At 59.2% G+C, this 21,760-nt stretch overlaps 1 protein-coding gene and 1 long non-coding RNA gene across 6 annotated transcripts in view; one reads left to right on the top strand and one right to left on the bottom strand.

Moving 5' to 3' along the window:
- Positions 1 to 21,760, top strand: part of KAZN (kazrin, periplakin interacting protein) — a 994,352-nt gene that overhangs the window by 966,508 nt on the left and 6,084 nt on the right. The window contains exons 11-16 of one of the 5 annotated variants that reach the window (XM_089299272.1): positions 7,128 to 7,333; positions 7,732 to 7,850; positions 13,002 to 13,233; positions 14,808 to 14,909; positions 15,243 to 15,409; positions 18,166 to 18,528. In XM_089299272.1, the coding sequence (XP_089155398.1) occupies positions 7,128 to 7,333; positions 7,732 to 7,850; positions 13,002 to 13,233; positions 14,808 to 14,909; positions 15,243 to 15,409; positions 18,166 to 18,496 (1,157 nt within the window). In that variant the 3' untranslated portion in view covers positions 18,497 to 18,528. Of the gene's footprint in view, positions 1 to 7,127; positions 7,334 to 7,731; positions 7,851 to 13,001; positions 13,234 to 14,807; positions 14,910 to 15,242; positions 15,410 to 18,165; positions 18,529 to 21,760 lie in introns of those variants that run through there. The other 4 variants (XM_089299273.1, XM_089299274.1, XM_051834341.3 and 1 more) reach the window with 4 other exon arrangements.
- Positions 7,171 to 12,979, bottom strand: LOC149125831 (uncharacterized). Its single transcript, XR_016210246.1, has 3 exons — positions 8,349 to 12,979; positions 8,152 to 8,252; positions 7,171 to 7,305 (listed from the first exon to the last, which is right to left on the bottom strand). It is a non-coding gene; the product is annotated as an uncharacterized LOC149125831 (long non-coding RNA).

The following is a 21,760-nucleotide window of genomic DNA, read 5'->3' as shown; positions in this document are numbered from 1 at the left end:
TAAACTCAGACGGACATTTCAATGCATCGCCAGCCTCACAAAAATCGAGGGCAGTCCCCGAGACATCTACAAGAGGACTTGAAAGAGTTCACAGAAAATGGAATGCAAAGCCAAGTTTATTTTGGTGCAAAAGAAATGTTGAAATCCACGCATAGCTTCGCCATAATGTGAACGTTCTGCAGGCTTTTTGAAGATCCCCCCTCATAGGCATGGATCTGAAAAAAATGTTGCACCGAAATAACGCGTGCTTTAATTCCATTTTCCATAAGCATTTTGGAGTATCCTCACACAGATAAGACAGAGAGCTGTGAGCTGTCGCTGTTCCAGGAAGCTCGGGCCCCTGTCCCTGGTGCTGAACCAAAAAAATAAGGACACAGTTTGAGAGTAGAGGAAAGTTGAGTCCACCGACAGATGAGGATGAGAGCAGACCTCGGGGTCTCCACCCGCAAGTGAGGATGGTCTGAAGGCGGCTGCTTTCACAGCAGATGCAGACGAAGCAGCAAGTCTTTAGGGGGGCTGTGATGAGGTCTAAAACCCGCCATCCAGGTGCTCAGTTTGCCACTCAGTCCTAGAGCCGGCCTGCAGGTGGCCAGATGGACGCTGCCTCGGCTGGGTTGCTCTGCTCTGGCTGCCCAGAAGAGCGGTGGAGAGAGGGGTTCAAGCATTCCTGGGATCTGGGTGGAAACAGTGTAGCCTTGAAGCCTAAGGTAGCCTCCTGCTTAGTGAAAGCCACCTGGGAAACATCAGGTGGCAAGAATTCATGAGAGTGAAGCCGTGCGCTGTGGGACTTTGCTGCCTTGCATTGATCACGCTGCGGACCGGCTCCTGTAACTGTTACATCATCCTGTGCCTGGTTACACCACCAGAGCACGGGCAATGAGTGACGCCCAACTGCAAAACACGTGGCGCTGTCCCAGGCTCCGACGCTGATGTCAGGGCGTGGAGCCATGGGCGAGACGGAGGGACTTCACTCAGCCAAAGTCACTCAGGCGGGAAGGAAGCAGTCCCTGGTCCCTGGTCCCTGGTCCCTGGTCCCTGGTCCCTGGCCCTGCCTCCTCCTCTCCTCTGAACCCGCAGGAAATGAGTGTATTCTCCTGGGAGGAGAGCGTGTAGGCCTGAAGATTCCCACAAGTTGAGATCAAAGATGAGTTCAGCATGAGTGAGAGTCAGCAAAACCAGGCGGCAAATTGGGAGCTCCAGGGGCTTTGCTGATGTAATATTTATCAGGATCAACAATGACTGGCAGTTTTCAAAATTCACCAAACACTAAAAGGAATCTAGGATGGGGCCAGTGTTGTGGCGGTGCAGGTAAAACCACTGCCTGTGACGCTAGCATCCCATATGGGCACTGGTTCGAGTCCGGGCTGCTCCACTTCCCATCCAGCTCCCTGCTGACGGCCTGGGGAAAGCAAGGGAGGATGGATGACCCAAGTGTCTGGGCCCCTGCTACCCACACGGGAGACCTGGAAGAAGCTCCTGGCTTGCAGTCATCTGGGGAGTGAACCACACATGGAAGATCTTTCTCTCTCTCTCTCCCTCTCCATAAACTCTTTCAAATAAAGAAATAAATCTTAAAAGAAATCTAAGATGAAATCATAGGCAAAAGTCAACAAGAAACTGTATGCAAAGACCAAGCAAACTTGAAAAGGAACCAAATAGAACTCTTTAGAAATAAACACAGTGGATGACATTCTGAACAAATACACGAGTGCCTGGATTCAACAGCAGACTAAATAAAAGAGGCGATCCTAGAAATGGAAAATGGGTCTAGGGAAGTTACCAGGAGAGATAAGGAGATGAGAAACAGAGCAGAAGTTAGAGCCGCCCCAGCTGATAGTGTTGTCATGGGCACTTGAGTTAGAACAGGAACTCAGGCCCACGTGTGGCTCATAGCTGTAGCACGTTTCCATCATCACATGTCTATTGGAGAGCTCCAGACTGTAAAATAGGAGAGCTAGGAAATCCATCCGCACGTCTAACTGGGCTCCCAGACAGAGCAAACAGCGAGAAGGGAGGAGAGGTCTTATGTTAAGAGAAGCTGAGAATATTCAGAAAACGAACCTCTAGACCCAGGAAACTCGATTTATATCAGTCAGAGGGAAATCCACATCTGGCCACATTGTTTTGAAACTGCAGACAATAAAGCAAAAGGAAAGCTTAAATGTCCCTAACAAAAGAGCGATTAGACTGGCAGCTGACTGAAGGGGGCGGAGAGACAGAAAATAACCGAGCCCTGTCTTCAAAGTACACAAAGGAGACCACTAGGCATCAAACTGCCCTGCAAAGCCCCCTGAAGAACAGGAGTTTGAAGAACTTATTACCAAAGCGCTTTCAATCAAAGGGATTTATAAATCATATTTATTCCAGAAGGAAAGTCTGGGACACACAAAAAAATCATGAACAAAGAAATTGGTAAATATGTGGGCAAATTATTTTAAGAATATATCAGTACGGGGGCCGGCACTGTGGCGTAGAAGGTAAAGCCGCCGCCGCCTGCAGCGCCGGCATCCCATGTTGGAGCTGGTTTGAGCCTGGTTGCTCCACTTCCGATCCAGCTCCCTGCTGTGGCCTGGGAAAGCAGTGGAAGATGGCCCAAGTGCTTGGGTCCCTGCACCCACGTGGGAGACCCAGAAGAAGCTCCTGGCTCCTGGCTTCAGATCGGCCCAGCTCTGGCCATTGCAGCCATTTGGGGAGTGAACCAGTGGATGGAAGACTCTCTGACTCTCTCTCTCTCTGCCTCTGTAACTCTGCCTTTCAAAAAACTAAATAAATTTTTTAAATATATTGATAGAGAATCTTTTTTAAATATATTGATAGAGAATAATCAGGCTGATAATGTCTAAATTACGATTCTTTTTTTTTAAAGATTTGTTTATTTGAAAGGCAGAGTTGGAGAGAGAAAGAGATAAAGAGAGAGGTCTTCCATCCATGGTTCACTCCCCAGATGGGAGTGACTAAGCCCACGGTGCCACAATGCCGGCCCCATTGGTGTTTTTTTTAAAAACAGGCCTCAGACACTGGACACAGTAGCAGGAGACCAATGAGTGCGATCAGAGTTAATATGTTTTATGTAATTCTTACTGTTTAGGACAGGACATTCACGTATCAGTCAACTCTAGGTGGTTAATTAAACACGTGTAGTAAGTTTCCAAGGGTTCCAAGAACCACAGCCTGCAGCAGAATCCCTGAAGGTGCTGGGCCTACGCCCCCACCTCTGCTCCAGGGCTCCCAGGATGCTCACGTCTAACCAATCCCCAGCTGGGTCTGATGCTGCTGGCCCAGCGGCGACGCCATGTGAGCGAGTGCACCAAAAACAAGGAAGTAGAGAGCTCAACTTCCACTCCAGAGGGGAAAAATGGAATGAGAAAAGGAACATTTATAAAAAAAAAAATCTTTAAAATCTCCTTCCATCTAAAACAGCTCCATCCAGTAGAAATGTACACACGCCACGTGTAACACAACTTTTAGAACTTGCAGTAACCACATTTAAAAAAGCAACATGCCCATAATATTATTTTACTATGTGATCAATCTTGGATCCTACCAGATACAAAAGTTACTATTGAGACATGATACATTTTTTGGTATTCATACTGTTAAAAATCAGTGCTTTGTGCCCAAGGCATTTTGCAAATCAAGGTAGCCACATTGCAATGCCCAGGAGGTACCGTGGCCTGCAGCCATCATGGTGGACAGAGCAGCTCTGGGCCGTCTGTGACACGAGCCTGAGGAGGACACAGGCACCCACCCTTCTCTGAGTGTTCCCAGCCCACCAGCCACGGGCCTGAGCGCCTCCCACGCGCCATCTCATCATGGCGTAAGATTTGGTGTTGTTGCTGTCCCCCTGGCACAGGTGAGGAACTGAGAACACATTCCCAAGGTCACTTGGCTGGGAACCAGCAGGCCTGGGAGCCAAGCCCAGGTCCCTTGTAATCGACGGCCAACCTCGGAATCTCCAGGCATGGGCTTTCTGTCTCTTTTAAAGATTATTTATGTACTTGAAAGACACGGTTACTGAAAGAGAGAGAGAGAGAGAGAGAGGTCTTCCATCTGCTGGTTCACTCCCCAAATGGCTGCAATGGCAAGGGATGTGCCAAGCCAAAGCCAGGAGCCAGAAGCTTCTTCAAGGTCTCCCGTGTGGGTGCAGGTGCAAAGCCTAAGGACTTGGGCCACCTTCCGCTGCCTTCCCAGGTGCGTTACCAGGGAGCTGGATGGGAAGTGAAGCAACTGGGAATTGAACCGGCACCCATATGGGATGCCGGCACTGTAGGCCGGGGCTTTAACCTGCTGCACCACAGCGCCAGCCCCTCAGGCCTTCTCATGACTAGTGACACCCCGATAGCCAGGCTCAGTGGTTCAGCACTAATACAGCATGGTGTCTGCATGTGCTACGTGTGTGCGTGCATGTGTGCATGTGTGTGTGCGTGTGTGTGCATGTGTGGAAGCAGGTGGGGCAATGTGGTGCCTCTGTCTGCTAAGTTCCCACAGTCCTGTGGGCATGTACAAGGTGGTTCCTGGAGTCTCTCTACCCTGCAGGTTCTCCTCTCTCTCTCTCCCTCTCTCTCTTTCTCTCTCTTTCTCTCTTAGTGGCCAAACAATGCCCAAGCCCCAGGGGAGGGGCCCTGTATGCCCACTAACAGCCCCCCTTGACTGAGGGCCTGCGGTGGCTCCCCGTTCAGACTGAGTAATATTCGGATCAACCTAGGAGGTAGAGTAGCATTATACCCATTCTGTAGATGGAAAAACGGAGTCTGCAGAATCCACGACCTAGGTCTGTACAGCTCCAAAGCCCGGTCTAAATGCATGGCAAGGACCTCATGTCTGGGGGTTGGGTGCTCTCATTTGACCTTGCGTCGCCTCTCATCTCAGAAGCAAGTCACAGAGGTAGGGCTCAGCGACAGTGAGAAGACAGGGGAAGCCAGCCAAGCTGAAGCTGCCCAGGGGCTGCTCAGGTCTCTCCAAGCCTGGGGAGGCCTGGACCGCCCCAGCAGGCTAAGCCACTGTTCCCTGGGAGCCTGACTCCGCACGGGGGCACTGGGCCCCTGTCCCTGGCCGGGCAGCCCTCTCCCCGGGAGAAACCTGGGTTACAGAGGCAGCTGCTGCTGCCCTCTGGTTCTCCCAGGCACAGCGCAGCCCTGTGCTCCAGCCGGCCACGCCCCCAGGACCCAGTGAGACCTGTGACCCAGCGAAGAAGGGACATGCAGTAACACGGGCAGTGGCCTGTCCAGGCGCAGCCAGCCTCAGCACACTCACTGCCACTAAGTCTCCACTCTACAGAGGGGGAGACTGAGGCACAGGCGGGGGGGGGGGCATGGGGAGACGGACTGAGATGGGAGTGTGTGGTTCCCCCGAGCCGTGCAGCCACCTTCAGAGGGCCCTCCGAGAGTTTAGGCTGGGAAGGGCAGGAGCTTTGCCACTGGACACAGTAAGATTTCTGGCCTTGGCTTTTTCAGTCTCAAACCTAAACCCTCATCTGAAGATCTAGACTCCACAGTCCCTCCAAAGCCGGAAACTTGCTGAACACAGCCAGGCTAGAAAAGTCCACATTGTGAAACTTTGCTTCATTCACAAAACTGTTAGAAATATTGCATAAGATTTCCGGTTTTGTGTGTAAGATATTATGGGATACAAATGAATTTAATATTTAAACTGGGGTCCATCCCCAAGGTAGCTCATTATGCATATGCAAATATTCCAAAATTTAAAAAAAGTGAAACACTTCTGGTCTCAAACATTTCAATGAGGATTACTTCACCTGCAGAGTCCATGTAGACAACTCAGGAGTCAAAAGCGTGCACTCTCAGATTCTCTTGCACACTCATCCACACGTGTTCACACACGTGCACGCTAACCCCCTCGCCCTTTCCAGAGACTTTTCCCACGGGTCCACCTAATTAGGAATCTGTGCTATTTGTATTCATGGACACATAGTTGTACACGTTTTATGTGCGTATAATTTTAGTGGGGGCGACACTGGACCTCCTGTTCTGCCCCTTTTCACTCGGCTATGGACAGTGCCTGCTTTCCCACACCAAAAAAAAAAGACTCTCCCGGGACCTTTTCTTGGCAATGGCGCGTCACTCACCCTGGTGAACATTAAATTCTTGCCACTTACACCCTTCCCAGCGTTAAGTTTTCCAATTTCTTCTTTATGAAACGGTACATATCTATTCCAGGATTTTGAGGCTGCGTGAAGATGTAGCAAGGAGAAACACTGCTCTCGGGAGTCAGTGTCCAAGCACACGTGTCTGGTTCTAGCCAGGCGCCCTCCCGGTGTCGGTGCATAAGCATCTGTGACATCGTTGGGATGACTTACACCTCACGGTGGCCACCGCGTCATTCCAATCAGGCTCCTGGCGCAACACGTGGCGTTGCTCGCGGAGTGGAATTTGCCCGTTCGGTTTAACTCTGTTTTCGAGAGCCTGCGCAGACTGACTGAACGCTGCAGGTTCACAGGTGTTGATGGTGACCCTGGAAGGAGAATGGGTGGGAAACGGGGCCGGGGGGGAGGGGTGGCCGCGTCCTGTTTGCGAGGGCCGCTGCCCAAGTCACGTTCCAGGTGATGGGAAATGGAACTGGGGCTCCACGCATGCTAAGAAATCCCCGGGTGGCCCAAAGATGATTCCTGCTCCGTGCTCACCTTGGGGAAAAGTGGGAAAGGACCCCCAGGTGTGTCAGTAGCAGGCAGGTGGCGCGAATTACAGGGCACCCGTTAGAGGAGCCCGGGCAGCCTGCAGGTACTGGGCTCCCGAGAGGCGGCCACCCGCCACCTAAGGGAGAGAGCGGCTTCAGGGCGCGTGCAGTATGTGAGCGCGTGGGGCTGTACGTTTGTGGCCATGAGTGTTTGCTGCTGTCTCGAGCTGACATTATTCAATATTTCAATCCCTCCCTGGAAGAAGTTGGTTCTTTTCCTTAGAAGCGGTAGAGATTGCTTTTGCAATGGGGAGAGAGGCGGCAAAAGAAAACAACAAGCCATTTTGACTTTGAAGAGCAGAGATGCGTGATGGGGGTGGGGCAGGAAGCCATCCTGGGCTCCTCCTGCGGCCACGGGCACAGCCTCCCCTGCCCCTGCCCTCCTGCCCTAGCTGCCCCCCCCCCCAGCACACGTGTGTGCTTGTGTGTTGCAGACTCGGACAGCCAGTGCAGCCCCACGCGGCAGAGCCTCAGCCTGTCGGAGGGCGAGGAACAGACGGACCGGCTGCAGCACGTGGAGCTGGTCAGGACCACGCCCATGTCCCACTGGAAGGCTGGCACCGTGCAGGCCTGGCTGGAGGTGGTCATGGCCATGCCCATGTACGTCAAGGCCTGTGCAGAGAACGTGAAGAGCGGGAAGGTAGGTGGCTCCGGCCGCGGTGGGACGCCCCCCATGCACCCCAGCCTGCACCCTCCTCACCCCTACCCTGGGCGCAAGCTGGGAGGTTGGGCACTGATGTTCCCAAAACATCATTATGTCCTAGCAAGGCTCACAGCCCTTCTGGGCCGCCGCCGCATCACCTGTGACATGGGGCCAGCCCCCTACCTGGCTGGGGCGGGGGGACAGGCTCTTCCGGCCTGGTCGGGGATTCCGCCCGACCTCATGGGGCACAGATGGGCTGATCAGGGATATGCCCTGACTCTCCGGAAACTGAGCGGGGAGAGGGGAGAGGAACCCATGGGCACAGACCCTGTGGGGGTGGGGCCTGGGAGGCCCCTCCCAGCACTCAGTCTCCGCCCACCCCCACCTGGGAGCAGGTGCTGCTGAGCCTGAGTGATGAGGACCTGGAGCTGGGCCTGGGCGTGTGCAGCTCCCTGCACCGGCGCAAGCTTCGCCTGGCCATTGAGGACTACCGGGACGCCGAGGCGGGCAGGAGGTGAGCCCACCGTGCCGGGCCCTGGCAGGAAGTGCCTGCATCCTCCCAAGGCCTCCGGGGCATACGGAGAGGTGAACAGGGTGCTGAGGCCTGGGCCAGGGGCAGGGAGCTTTGGGCGTGACCAAGATGGCCCCTGTCCTGCTCCAGCCCACCCCCTCCCAATAGTGAGATGGACACACAGGGAAGACATGAGCCCCCCGCCCTCCCCGAGCACCTCATCCTCACACAGCCAACCCCAGCCGGTCTGCAGACTGGGCCAAAGTGTCCGTCCCGCCCACGTCACCTCCATTTCGGCTCTTACCATTCCTGGGTGAGGAAAGCCGGCGCAAAGCAGGGAGCATCGGCCGCAGGCGGAGAAGACACTGGGCGCACGTGAGCCCACATCTTCCACGGAGGAGCAGGCTGGGTGGGAGGGGCTCCTGTTAGCAAGCTCACCGGGAAGGGCCAGAGTCCCGTCCCTCAGGTGGGTCTCTGCCAGGCCACCTCCCCCCACCCTACCTCCTCTAGTCTCTCTGCTGACCCCTTGTGAGGAGAATCTATGGGGCGGCGCTCATTCACCAAATGGCTCCTGGGAAAGGGAGGGAGCCGCCACGCCCACCTGCCCGGGCCTCCGCGTGCAGCAGGGGGAGGAAGGCGCTCTGTGAACCTGACCCTTGGCTTCTGCACAATCGCTCGCCATCCCCCTGTGCGGTTAATTCATCGGACCTGGCGTGGGCTGTTATCTGCAGAAGCAGCTCTGTGGATTGAGGGAGGGGTTGGGAATCAGGCTGGCTTGGAAGCAAGGAAGCCACATCCGCCTGTGGGTGGGAGCGAGTCCGGGTGCAGCAAATACCGACCGGAGACCCGGACAGGAGCGCGGGCAGCAACGAGGTCCCGGCGGCAGGGGACAGGGCTGAGGGACAGGGAGGAGGGGCGGGGCACACCTGCTGGGCGTCTCTCCTGGGGGTCCCTCCTGCAGCTCACTCCCCGCCCACTTCCTAACCAGCACGCCCACCCTCCCAGCCCTCCTAAAAGCCCTCATCATCCAGCTGCCCCAAGGCGAGGGTCCCTCTGCTCCCAACCCGAGGCCCAGCGGGGTCTGCAAAGGCTGCCAGCTGTCTGGCCGCCGCCCCAGCACCCCTCATTCCGGCGTCTTGCTGTGCTCAGGCCGCCATAAAATACGAGGACAGGGCCCTCGCGGCCCAAACGCGCTCCTCACAGCTGCGGAGGCTGAAGTCCAAGGATGTGAATGAGGGCTCCCTTCCCAGCTGAGCCCTCAGATAGCAGAGGGAGAGACAGAGACGGAGCTCCAACCCTCTGCCGTCTCTTCTCACACGGGCACCGATCCCACCCTCATGCCTGAGTCGCCCCGCCCCCCACAGGCCCCACCTCCCAGTGCCGTCACACTGGGGTCAGGGCTTCAACGTGGCGATTTCAAGGGGATGAATAATGAGTCCCTAACCGTGGCTAAAACAGTGGCCTGAGACCTCCAGGAACACAAGTCCGGGGTCAGGCCAGTGTTCGTGGGGCTTGCAAGCCCCCGAGAGCCATGAGCAGGGTTGTCCTGGGGGTCGGGGAGCCCCAGCGTCAGACCCCCCCACCCGGGGAAGCAGAGGCACCCCGCCCCCAGGGAAGCAGAGGCCCCGCCCGTTCTGAGCTGCCTTGAGTCAGGTGCCCTGTCTGGGAGTCTGTCTCCCACCTGTGAAGGGCGGGGTTGAGTTAGAGCCTGGTTCTTAGGCTCTGAGAGATGACAGCCGCCCTGAGACTCTAAGAAGAGCTCTTGACGCCGTCCCAGGAGGAGACACACGAGCTGTCATGGCCGCACGTGCCAGGACCCTCCACCCCACCCAGGAGCCTTGGAGAGTATTTCCAGTCCTGACCTCTGTGTGTCCCTGAGTGCAATGTTGCCCTGTCTGGGCGTGGTCTCCTTATCTACAAAACACTGACAGCAAAGCCCACCCACCCCTGGGCAGCCCCCGTGACACCATCAGTGCAGGAGATAGAGGTTCTCACCCCATTTTAAAGATGCGAAAGGTGAGGTGCCCCAGCTCCATGCAGAGCCATGCTCCAGGACATCAGGGTGCAAGTCTATGGCCTCTCCACCACCCCGACGCCACCTCCCTACCGAGAGCAGCGCGTTCTGCTACTGTGAACTGGGGAGCTCTGGGTGCCTCCCAGATCCGTGCTAAGGGGTCTTTTGGGCCTCACAACTCCACAAAGGAAGCGCGATTGTCCCATTTTACAGATGGGGACACTGGGTCCCGGGGAGCGACATCCCACAGCTAAGGGCAACAGCTTCCTGTTTCTGGGGCTGAACACAACCCAGGCCACATCCACTTCCCAGGCTCTCGTGTGGCCCAGCATGAGGAGGGGTGATGGCAGATTTTTCTAAAGCGTCTGAATTACTGTTTGTTTGTTTGTTTGTTTGGGGTTTTTTTTTTTGCTGAATTACTGTTAAAGCTGCGCCGCCTCGCGCCACTTGGGCTCCGACGAGCCCTCAAACCCACAGCTGGGAAAGTGCAGCCCAGCCGAGGCCGCACAGGGACAACTGTAATGAATAGAACATTCTAGAAGGGCAGGAACGCATTAACTGTAGACACACAGATGCCGCTGCTGGTTATAGACGGGCCTCTCAAAGAGGTTAAGCGGGGCCCCCCCAGCCGCCACCCCGGATCTGGGGCCACCACTGGGCCAACCCCTGTCCAGACAGGAGAGGAGGCCACCCCGCCTGCTCTCAGGATCCAGCCTGGCCCTCTAGCATCTCACAGCATCAGAGAGCCACTTCCTACCCCGGCAAGAGAGCTCTGAGGCTGGACCCTGGGTCACGCCCCTCTGTGACAAGCTGGCCTGGCCCTGGAGGGGCAAGAGGGCATCTGCCCTGGGGTTTTTCATTCTCAATGGGGGCTTGTCATGACCGGAAGGTTCCAGTTCAGGAGCCCCCAGGGCTGGACTGGAACCAAAGCCCTGCTCACTGCACCCCTGCCCCGGCGCCATCCCCCTGTTTGGTTATAAAGTAAACTGTGGTGGGGACCCTGGGGGTTCATAGACAAGCCAAACCCAGGCCTGCCCTCCAGGGGCTCACACTCCTGCTGGGAAGATCAGCAATGGGCCTCAGCTGGCAGGTGCACCCACAGGGACTCCCGGGAGCACTGGGCATGGAGCAGGAACCCCGCCCAGCACAAAACCCCGGAAGGCTTCTGGCACTCAGACGTTTCAGCAGAGTGCAGGCGTGAGCCGGGCGGAAAGGCTGCGTGGGGTGGAGAGCCAGCCGTGGGCAGGAGCCATGCAGCAGGCGGCGTGGAGCTGGGAACCCACCCTGCCCTTAGCCTCTCTCCCAGCGAGTGTTCAGTGCATGCTGTCCGCACGGCCCTGCACCGAGTGTTAAGCTGTGAACGCCGTCCCTGTCCTGAGGGACCTCATAGGCTAGGGCTGGGGGGAGGGAGAAGCTGAGCCAGCAGCAAAGCCATTTCTGATGTGCAGTGTCAGGGAGAACTCAGGCCGGATTGGGGGGGCTGGGGTTGGACACCCCAGGGAGCAGAAGGGCTGAGCCACAGCGGGGCTACAGGGAGCCGGGGCAGGATGCCATGGGCTCAGTGGGTCCCGGGAAATGCCACCCGCCCCCCATGACTCCCCACCACCCACCAAGTGCAGAGGGGGAGGGGAGGGCCGGCGTGCGCAGGGCCGTGTGGTTCCTCCAGGGACTTGGGGTTTTATCCTGAGAAAGGAAGCCAGCGAGGGCATTCCACGGGGAGTGACAGGATCTGACGGACGACTATAGAGAGAGGACCAGCTGGCCACCGTGGGGAGCATGGATTCAAAAGGGGCGGTGGTTGGAAAGTGGGGGCAGAGTCAGAGGAGGTGGCAGAACCCCCTCGCTGGGGACAGGTGTGGCTTGGGACAGGAGAGAAGGGGAGCGAGAGAGGACACACGGGCCCGGATGGAGCGCTGGGGCAGGGCAGTGAGGACAGGGCTCTCTGAGGAGCTCGGATGGTGGGGGGAGGCAGCCGGGACCCTGGGGAGCGGGGATGCCCGAGACAGCCAGCAGGCGCCGAGAGGGCTGCTAGTTAGGAGCTGGGAGAGGAACAGGCGCTCAGGAGAAACTCTGAAGAAGCCCAGAGCTCTGGACACAGCCTGGTGCAGGGAGAGGCACGTGTGGACCAAGATGAGCCCCCTGCCCGGGAGCTGCTCAGCCGCCATCCTTGGAAGAAAGAGGGGTCACCATGCGGAGCCATTTAGGGCCGTCCACAGAGGTTGGTGCCATCAGCTCTCTGGCTGCTGCCCTGGGGAGCGGGAGCCCACCATATCCCTGTCACTCGGTGATCTCATCCTGGTCCCAGTGGCTCCTACTTGGGCATCCCTGCTCGCCCACCTGGAGGTGGCCCAGGTGTGGCTGCAGGGTCTCCATGCTTTCTGCGAGGCTGCCACCGTGTGGCTGGTAGGGGAATGACAACCAGGGGACCACCCTCAGCAGGTGCGTGCACACACATTGACCCACTCAGAGCATCCATGGCACACCCACAGAGAAGACTGAGATGTGGCAGTGAGAGACAGAATGAAGCAAGAAGTAGGTTTCATTCGGATTCCACGAGGCGCCGCTGTGCGTGTCTGTGCAGTCTGAGCACGGTCACCTGTGCGGGGAGAGAGGGACTCCTCCTCACGCTGCATCTCCGAGTGTCAGGATGTCCCCGGCACATGAGAGTGGACACCCGGTAAGGCCATCACACAGACGCTTCTCCAGAAAACCAGGCCGGAAGGCAGGCCGTGGGAGGGAACCGACAGGACAACCAATGACAGGGGCCAGGCGAGGCTTCCTGGGTCTCAGGGACCCTGCAGAGCCCCCTGGCAGTGAGGATGGCCCGAGGCAGGCAGGCGGGTCCCCAGAGGGGTGGCTCCTGTTGCTCTGTCCCCACGTCTGGCACCGATGCGGCCACTTCTCTTTCTGTTCCCTTTCGTCTCAATTGCTTCCTGGTCTTTGTCTCTCTCTCCTGTCCCTCTGCCTCCGTCCCCGTCTGTGCTTTCCCCACCTCCCTCTTCCTCTCTGTCCTCCCCTCCACCCCATCCTGTCTGTCTCTGTGGCTTTCTTGTCCCCCTCCCCAACCCTGTGGATGTCCCCCTCCCGTCACCTCTGCCACCTCTCCCCACCGTGCCTCTCTCCGGCTGTGTCTCCCTCAGCTTATCCAAAGCAGCCGACCTGGACCATCACTGGGTGGCCAAGGCCTGGCTGAATGACATCGGCCTGTCCCAGTACTCCCAGGCCTTCCAAAACCACCTGGTGGACGGGCGCATGCTGAACTCGCTGATGAAGCGGGACCTGGAGAAGCACCTGAACGTGTCCAAGAAGTTCCACCAGGTCAGCATCCTGCTGGGGATCGAGCTGCTCTACCAAGTGAACTTCAGCCGGGAGGTGAGCCCTGGGCCTGGGGCAGGGGCGAGGGGCCCTTCCTTCCCCCTCTGGAATCTACGGCTGTCCACCCAGCCACCTGCCCATCTGCCAATCTGTCCACCCATCCACCCACCCACCCACCCACACATTCGTCCACCCACCCATCCATCCACCCATCCACCCACCCGTCCACCCACCCATCCACCCATCCATCCATCTATCCATCCACCCATCCATCCACCCATCCACCCACCCATCCATCCATCTACCCATCCATCCACCCACCCACCCATTTGTCCACCCACCCATCCACCCACCCACCCATCCACCCACCCATCCACCCATCCATGCGTGCATGTGTCCATTCACCCCTGCCTCCTTCCACCCCTGCCTCCTTCCAACAGCTGCGTGTCGGCCTGGCGCAGGCCTGTGCTCAGCTCAGGGCGAGTGCGGACCCTCACTCTGTAAGAGCTCACTCTAGCCAGGGAGACCACAGGAACCAGGGGTGGTGGCACTGTGGGAAATTGTCCCAGTGAGGCCACCCGAGGTCGGATGACAACGCTTCCAGGAGGGGTCGGGGAGAACTTCCAGAGACAGGGTCAGCTAAGCCGAGAGCCAGAGCAGGGGGAGGGACTGCAGGGGCACAGCCGACATGAGGGAGGGGGAGCACACAAAGGGGCAGGGGCCGCCTGCATAGCGGCAGAGAACTGGGCGCCCTGAGGGTGGGCTCTGGGCAGGGAGCCGGGGGGCGTGGCGAAGAGTAGGGACTCTGAGTACCCCCCTGATGCTGAGCTCTGCCAAGCTCCAGCTCCCGGGGCCCAGCCAGGCCATCTCCCCATGCGCTCCCCATGCATTCTCCAAGGTTTGGGGAGAGGACCAGGGAGCTCGTGTTCAATGTGGCTGCTGGGCACCGTGGGGCTGGGTCCAGACAGTTGGTTTTTCCGGGTGTGATAGCAGAGTCAGGAGGAGAGAAGCTGCCCGATCTTTCGTCCCCTGTCACATGTCCTGCGCCCCGCACCCACCCGCCACCCTACAGGGCCTGCACACAGCGGGGAGCATGAGGACACAGACTCCGGGCTGACAAAAGGGGCAGATGTGGGTGATTGTGGCAGTACCACGTAGAGAGGAGGGGGTGACAGGCTGGGGAGCGGACAGCGAGCCCTGGCGAGGCTGCGCCCACGTGCGCTGCAGGAGCTTTGTCCAGGAGGCAGCCCCAGGGCAGCCCGTGAGCAGGCAGCAGTCCAACCCTCCTGCAGGGTGCCAGGGGGTGTCCTGTACTAGGTGACACTTGCAGTCCCCGGGGCTGCACGGGAAAAGTCTCTACAGTCACTGAGCACCTGCCGCAGGGGGTGGGAGGCGGGAGGCGGGAGGCGGAGCCAGGAGGCCACCTTCCAAGCACACAGGTCACCGCACCTCCCAGAGTGAGAGCCCGCGCCACGTGATGACGTGGCTCAAGCAGCCGTGGGTGGCCCGGCTGGGACTCCTCACACAGACACACAGAGGCTCCCACCCAGGACACCAGGGGCCCTCGCTCTGCCTGTGACCTCCATGTGTCCCTCCTCGCCACCAACCCGGACCCCTGTCTCCCCATCCAGGCCCTCCAGGAGCGCCGGGCCCGCTGCGAGACGCAGAACACGGACCCCGTGGTGTGGACCAACCAGCGGGTGCTCAAGTGGGTGCGAGACATCGACCTGAAGGTGAGGGGCGGGGCATATGCAAATCCCGTGCCTATCTGAATACAAATTAAAGGCAGGATAACTCCCGGTCTGTCCCTCACCCCAGCTCCTCACCCCCCACCACAGGACCCCCGTGATGCCACACCCATCCCACGGTTGCTGAGCAGCAGGTGTGAGCAGGTGCAGCTGCCACTCCTCACTTGTCTGGGGGCTGCCAGCCGGGGTCAGGGCTGTGCCACTGACCTGAGGCGCCTGCCCTCGGGGCTCTAAAAGAGTGTGTGAAGAGGGGTCCCCCTTCACGATGATGTGAACCCCAGAAAGCAGGGTCAAGCAGCCTCACGTCCCTGCCCTCAGGAGTACGCGGACAACCTGACCAACAGCGGCGTGCACGGCGCCGTGCTGGTGCTGGAACCTACGTTCAACGCCGAGGCCATGGCCACCGCCCTGGGCATCCCCAGCGGGAAGCACATCCTACGGAGACATCTGGCGGAGGAGATGAGCGCCATCTTCCACCCGGCCAAGTGAGTACGGGTGGCGCCCCGGCTGTGGGTGCTGAGTGCAGCGTGGGGGCTTCCGGGTCAGGGGCTCCAGGCTTTCCTGTCCCCACTGCATCCCAGATAGGGAAACTGAGGCTCAGAAGAGCACCAGGCTCTGGACTGAGAGGTCAGAGAAAAGAAAGACGGAAGAGCAAGCAGGTGTCGAATAAAGCGTGTGTTAAATCGGAAAGCACGCGGGCTAACTGGGCACAAGGTGTGGGTACGGATACGGGCGCGCGAATGGTGCTCGTGGTCGGGGGAGCAGAGCGCGTCAGCCCCCTGCTCATCTGAACACCTGGACGGATGCACGGGGGATTCTCTCTGGAGGACGACACACTCAGCGTTAGGTGACCACTCGCTGTGTGCTTGTTTCCCTTTCCTGACAATGCGAGGTCGGCACCGCTCCCCGCCTTTACAGAGATCTGGTCAAAGGGCCAAGCTCCAGCCACGTTCACCCAGCTGATAAGCAGCAGAGCCCAGGTTCACGTTCAGTTCTGCTAACCCGGCGGGTGATGCTGGCTGCCTTCCCTCCGTGGAACCAGCCTTGCCTTCTCGGGGTGAATCCCACTGGGTCATGGAGCCTAACCCTGGGTGTGGGTCGCCGGAGCGGCTTTGCTGGTGTTTTGTTGAGGATTTTCATGCCTGTATTGACCAAGGCCGTTGGTCTATAGTTTCCTTGTGATGTGTTTGTCTGGTTTCAGCCTCAGGGCGGTGCTGACCTCCTAGAATGAGTTGGGAGTGGTCCCTCTACTTCCAGTTCTGGGGAAGAGTTTGGGGAGGGCAGCCCGCGGGTCCCAGACTGTCCACTGTGGGCGCTCACTGACTACAAAGAGGATCCCCGCTAGATGCAGCCCTGCTCAGGCCTGCATTTCCCCAGGGCCGGCTCCCCGCGGGCCTCTGGCTGGGAATCCGTGCGTCTCCCCCAGGCTGGCTCACTCACTGGCTGTGCCCTCAGCCCGCCTCCTCGCCCTGCTCTCCCACTCTCAGCGATCTGACGCTGCACCGTTTCTTGGCTGAGCATTTATTGGTTGCACTGACAGAGCCCAGATCTGAACTTCAGACCCTCTCACTCCAGCCTACGCCATGAACTACCCCACCACCACAAAAAAAAAAAAAAAAAAAAAAAAAAAAACACAGGGCCTGGGGCAGCCTCTGGGCCATGCCCTGTATCGTGCAGGTGGAGAAACTGAGGCTTGGGGGTGCATCGGAGGCAGGGTCCAGCTGCCCTGGCCTGCCCGTGCCCCCACCAGGCTGATGCCCAAAGCCGCCTGTAGCAGAATCCCTGGGACTCTTACGAAGTCACATGCCCTGGCCCCAGACCTGTGCAGGGCCCAGGAGTCTGCTTTTTGAGCATGTCCAGGGTTCTCATGGATCCCAGTGTTACAGAGCCGGGGCTCGGCTGTCTCAGGACAAAGGCTTTTGATTCTATACCTTCCCTGACTCCCAGCCACAGCCACGGGGTCTGTAAAAGGCTCAAAGTGTCCAGAGCCCTAGACAGGTGGCCACAGCGACAAGTGAGCAGGCATGAGCCGGGGTGAGCAGGTGTTCATGTCCTGATTACTCCCGGACACCACAGGGGAGCAGGGCTGTGCAGGGCAGTCTGGGACGAGCAGGTGAGCACTGGGAAGGTCCCGGCTGTGGCACACAGGGCACAGCCTTGTGTTTGATGATGAACTAGGAGGAAGGAAGTGAACCTGGGCCGGGCTCCTCCTCTGACACACGGTGAAGCCGAGGCTGGCCGGCTGGGGACCGAGAGGCTGTGGCGCCGGCCCTGGGCCCGAGCTCAGCCCCAGCCCCGTTACCACCTCCATCTGTGACGCTGTTTCCTCTCCACGTGCACACACAGCTCGGGTGCCGTGCCCCCCACGTGGGATCGCAGAGCACCGGACCACTTGCCAAGATCCTGCCGAAAGCTGGGGTACTTAAGGAACCCAGAACTAATGGGCTTCCCGGGACAGCCAGAGACCTCCTCTGTCCCTGTAGGAGCCCCCAGGGAAGCGAAACACCAGGGAGAGGCTGGGGAGGCATTGACATTGACGTTTGTATTAACCAAGCTCTTGGGACTTGGCCCAGGTCATCCCCATGGCGGGGAGGGTTAGGGGCTGGGGGTCCCCTCCTCCCGTCCTGCCAGAGGCTCCTTCTCTGTCGCTACCCTCAGCTTTCCTGAGAGAGGTAGACAAGGAATGGGGCGAGGCAGTGGGGCTGGCCCTCCAAGGTGAGTCCTGGAATGTTCTAGTTAGAGAAGCAGCCCTAGGCCATTGAGAAAGCAACAGGGGCTAAGCCAGGCTCCAGCCCTGGGTGAATCCCAGGCTGGGGGGGCCGTGGGGGAAGCAGCGAGAGCAGCCCTGTGTGTCGCTCACGGATCACATCGCCACCAGAGCACCGAGTGTACTTCCACTTGAACCTCCCCTCACTCCGGCGGGCTGAGTGAGAAGGGGCACTGCCTCATTTTACGGGTGAGGAAACCGAGGCTGCACAGAGGTGCCGTGACCCACAAAAGCAGCACCAGCCCGCCAGACTCCCTTGCCCAAGGCTTTCCACCGTGACGGGAGCTTCCAGGTGCTGGCGAGCTCCAGGTCCCTCCCTCACAGCTGTGACCCTGCAAGTCCCTCAGAGAATCCTGGGAAATTCTGGTCCCTGTGTGTTCGTGGTCCCTGGGCAGGAGGTCGGGGGGGACGGGCGGCCGAGGCTGACCCCAGGAGAAGCACACGTACTTCCCCAGGGCTTGTGGGTCCCAACAGGATGTCAGCTTCTCCAGCCTCCTCCATCACCATGGCAACGCCCGTGACCAGGAGGGCGAGCAGGAGAAGGTTCTGGCATTGTCTCACGGGCTCTGCTTTGATCTGCGCTGGCTTCCTGCTTCTCGCAATGCACCTTGGCCCCCCGCCAGCCCTGTGTCCCTCGCAGGACCGGGCATCAGAGCTGCAGGGGGAGAAGACCGTGGGACAGAAGTGTCGTGATGGCCCTGCGGATGCCAAGTCCATCGGCAGCGTCAAGTCCACCTTCCTCACTGGGGTTCGTCTGAGCATCAGGCCTGTGAAGCAGCAGAAAACCTTGGCCCTCGCTCCTTAGCACTGCCCCCCATCCTGGGCCTCATGGACCCCAAGGGTCCCCGTTTTGTTTCCAAGAACGGAAGAGCTGTCCGGCCTCATCCTCTCTGCCTTCCGCCTTCCCACTCCAGGAGCAGCCCCCCACCCCCCAGCAAACAGAAAGGAGTCTGGCCCTTGACCTTCAGAACCATGACCTTGACCCCTGCATCCACAGCAGAGTCCAGCTTCCCTGGCGTTTGACCAGAGCTTTCTCAGCCCTAGCCACCATCTGCCTTCAGTCAGCGAAGCTTCCTAAACCCTGTGCAGGCCACCCCCGGCCAGGCCGTGGCCCTCTGTGGTGGGGACGTGGACATCCCGCCCCGGGCCAGCAGCTCCCTTCCGGCAGCAGCAGAGCACTGGACTTGTGTCTTCCGGGCCTCCCCTCGCGCGTGTGAGCTGCTGCAGCTGCGGGGTTCCTGGGAGGTCTCGCCCCCCTCCCTCTGTTACACGTGAGGACCAATATCTGCAAAGCCAGATGCTCCACCCAGAATTCTCTGCATCCCCACAGCACCGATTCCTGGCTGTGCGACTTGGGCAGGTTGCTGAGCTTCTGTGAGCCACACCTTCCCCATCTGCACAGTGGAACCATAGTCAGTATCTGCCAACCTGAGGGTTGACGGAAAGATGCGGTGAAATCCGGTAGAGCCATCGGCACGGGAACCGGCTCTTTTTAAGGCGCCCAGTAGCAAATATTAGCAGCCGTGACCCCAAGCCCACCGCAGCCCTGCTGCCGTCTCCTGTTCCGTCCCCACAGAGCAATGGCTGAAGTGTGGCTCCATGCTGGACACGAGCCTCTGGCTTCGCCTCTGTCAGCCTCCGTTTCCTCATCTGTAATATGGGAATACGGTTCACATCGACCTCACGACTGGTGTGAAGATCCGGGGAGGTGCCAGGACGCAGCCTGCCCGACGACGTCCTGCACGGACAGGCAGCTCCTGTCCCCGCTTTTACACGGACACGGAGCATCTCAGCGAAGCAGGCCACTTCCTTCCGAGCCGGCCTCGGGCTGTCGCCTTTCTCTCAGTTTGCTCCGGGTCCCTCCTTAACACCCAGTGGAGAAGGTGGATGCAACCCTCAAACACACAGACCGGGGGGCCTGGAGGCCTGCCCCACGTCCGCGCCTCCCCAAGCCTGCGTTCCTCAGGGGCGGACAGCTGGCAGAGACGGAACATGCTCGGGTCCCTTACTGCGCCAGGGGCACCCACTAGGAGACCGTGGTTCTGTAAGAGTCTGCCCCACCCGCTTCCCTGAACAGGCCCTGGGATGTGCGCGCAGGGACCAGCACGGGCTGGGCGTAGCATCCGGAGTCTGCTCCATGCAGCGCAGGACCCCAGCACAGCCCGTGGCGCTGGATTCTGGCACCCTTGCCATCAGCTGTGTGACTTCAGCGAGAAACTTGCCCTCTCGGAGCTGATTTTCTCATCGTGTGGTAGGAAGGAGTCCTCCTGCTTTCCAAGGCCTTGGAGAGGGCCGGGTGCCCCCGTGGGTACAGGAGCCAGCAGGTGCCCAGGGCACAGCCTGTGGCCCCCGAGCACTCTCCTCCCCTACCCTGAGACACCACCCCGGCACCCCGGAGTCCTGGGCCTCGCAAGTCCTAGTGTGATCCTCGTGGCTCAGCCCCCAGACCGGGGCAGCTAACCACACCTCTGCACCCCCAGGCCCTCCCCTTCCCAGGATGCCCCGTACTGGCTCAGGGGACCCCCTGCTGTGCCCCATCCTCCAGGACTTCCACGCAACAGAGCTCACCCCTCCCACTTAGCACTTCCACAAGGTCTAAGTCACGAGAGAGTTCATGACCAATTCCGGGCTCCGGAGACCTTGATCTTGTGTTTGGGTGATCCCAGGGTCTCCATGGGTTTTAACCCAAAGGAGGAGCTGACAAGGGGTTTGCAGCCCCCGTGGCCACGCGGGAAGGGGAGGTCGTGGAGTACAGTAGGGACCACCCTGTGCTCCATCCTCTGTGGCACCCAGGCAGCCCCCTTCTCTCCAGGTAACGACTCGTTAGGCCCAAAGCTGCCTCCTCGGCTCCATTGCACAGATGAGGAGACTGAGGCCTAGCCAGACAACCCACTTGCACAGGGTCTCGTGTCGGTCACTGCGTCCTCGTGACGGCCTCGTGTGAGCAGGTCCCTTGTCAGCCCCACTCTGCAGAGCACCCAGCCCGGGGGACCCAGCTGCTAAAGGGGACGGAGCCAGACCACCCATGTGGAGCCCACGCCGGCTGTCCCTGACCCCCTAGATCTCCACCACACAGCCCACGTTCAGTGTCCACGCTGGCCACCGCGTGTCTTGTGCATCCTTGGGCCAGACACGCCCCCTCCCCCCTGGGGACTGCAGTCTCTTGTTCAATGAAAACAGAAGAAACCTCAGGGCTCTCGCAGGCGCGTCTGACCACTGATGTCCCGTGACCTGGGTTTTGACGCACTTTCAAGAGACAGCAGACGAAGCTGGTCGCTGGTTTCTGTGGCTTCTGCAGTGAGAGCTGCCCCCTACCCCACCCGGGGAAATTTGGGTGGAGTGGGGAGCACCGTCGTGACCCCCTCGCATGGCGTGAGCCTCGCCGAGACACACGTGCTCCTGGCTGTGCGCCCTTCCGTCAGCCGGCGCCGTCTCCTGTTCACCGCCTCCTACCCCACCCCCAGAAGCCGTGCACAAACCATCAGCAGGTTCCTTCCTCTGCACTGGGCCATCTCCACAGTGACCCAAACCACGCGCGGCTCCCAGCTCCTACACAGGCGACCCCTGCCGACCCGCCAGCCGGCGCCAATTCCCGGGATGTGTTGCAAATGTCCACCTGCGTCCTCACTCCAGCCCTCGAGCGGGCCCTGCTGCGCTCCCTGCGGCAGCTTGGTGAGGTTGGCGCCGCTGGGTCCCGGTAGGGCAGACACGGAAACTGAGCTTTAGGGAACGGAAGTGACTTGCTCAAGGGCACTCAGCCAGGCAGCCGCAGATGCGGGCTTCGGCCACACCTGCCTGGAGACAGCCCTGGAGTGCAGGGGTCCCCCTTCCCCACTGGGACCCCCGTGGATGCCAGAAACGGCAGATTCCATATGGCATTTCTGCCTGCACACTCGCGCCTCTGATAGTCTAATTCATAATTTAGGCACGATAACTAATAACAGTGACAACTAATAACAGTAATAACTAATAGGGCCATCTTTAAGTTTGGTTGATTTGAAAAGCAGAGTGACATGGGCCGGCGCAGTGGTTCATTAGGCTAATCGCACCCCGGGTCGGGGCGCCGGAT

This window comes from Oryctolagus cuniculus, chromosome 7 (genome assembly GCF_051225735.1).
Source record: "Oryctolagus cuniculus isolate XC-2025 breed Fujian yellow rabbit chromosome 7, ASM5122573v1, whole genome shotgun sequence".
In the NCBI taxonomy this organism is placed as follows: domain Eukaryota; kingdom Metazoa; phylum Chordata; class Mammalia; order Lagomorpha; family Leporidae; genus Oryctolagus; species Oryctolagus cuniculus.
The sequence above is the reverse complement of the archived record's forward strand: the minus strand, read 5'-3'. Positions and strand labels throughout refer to the sequence as shown.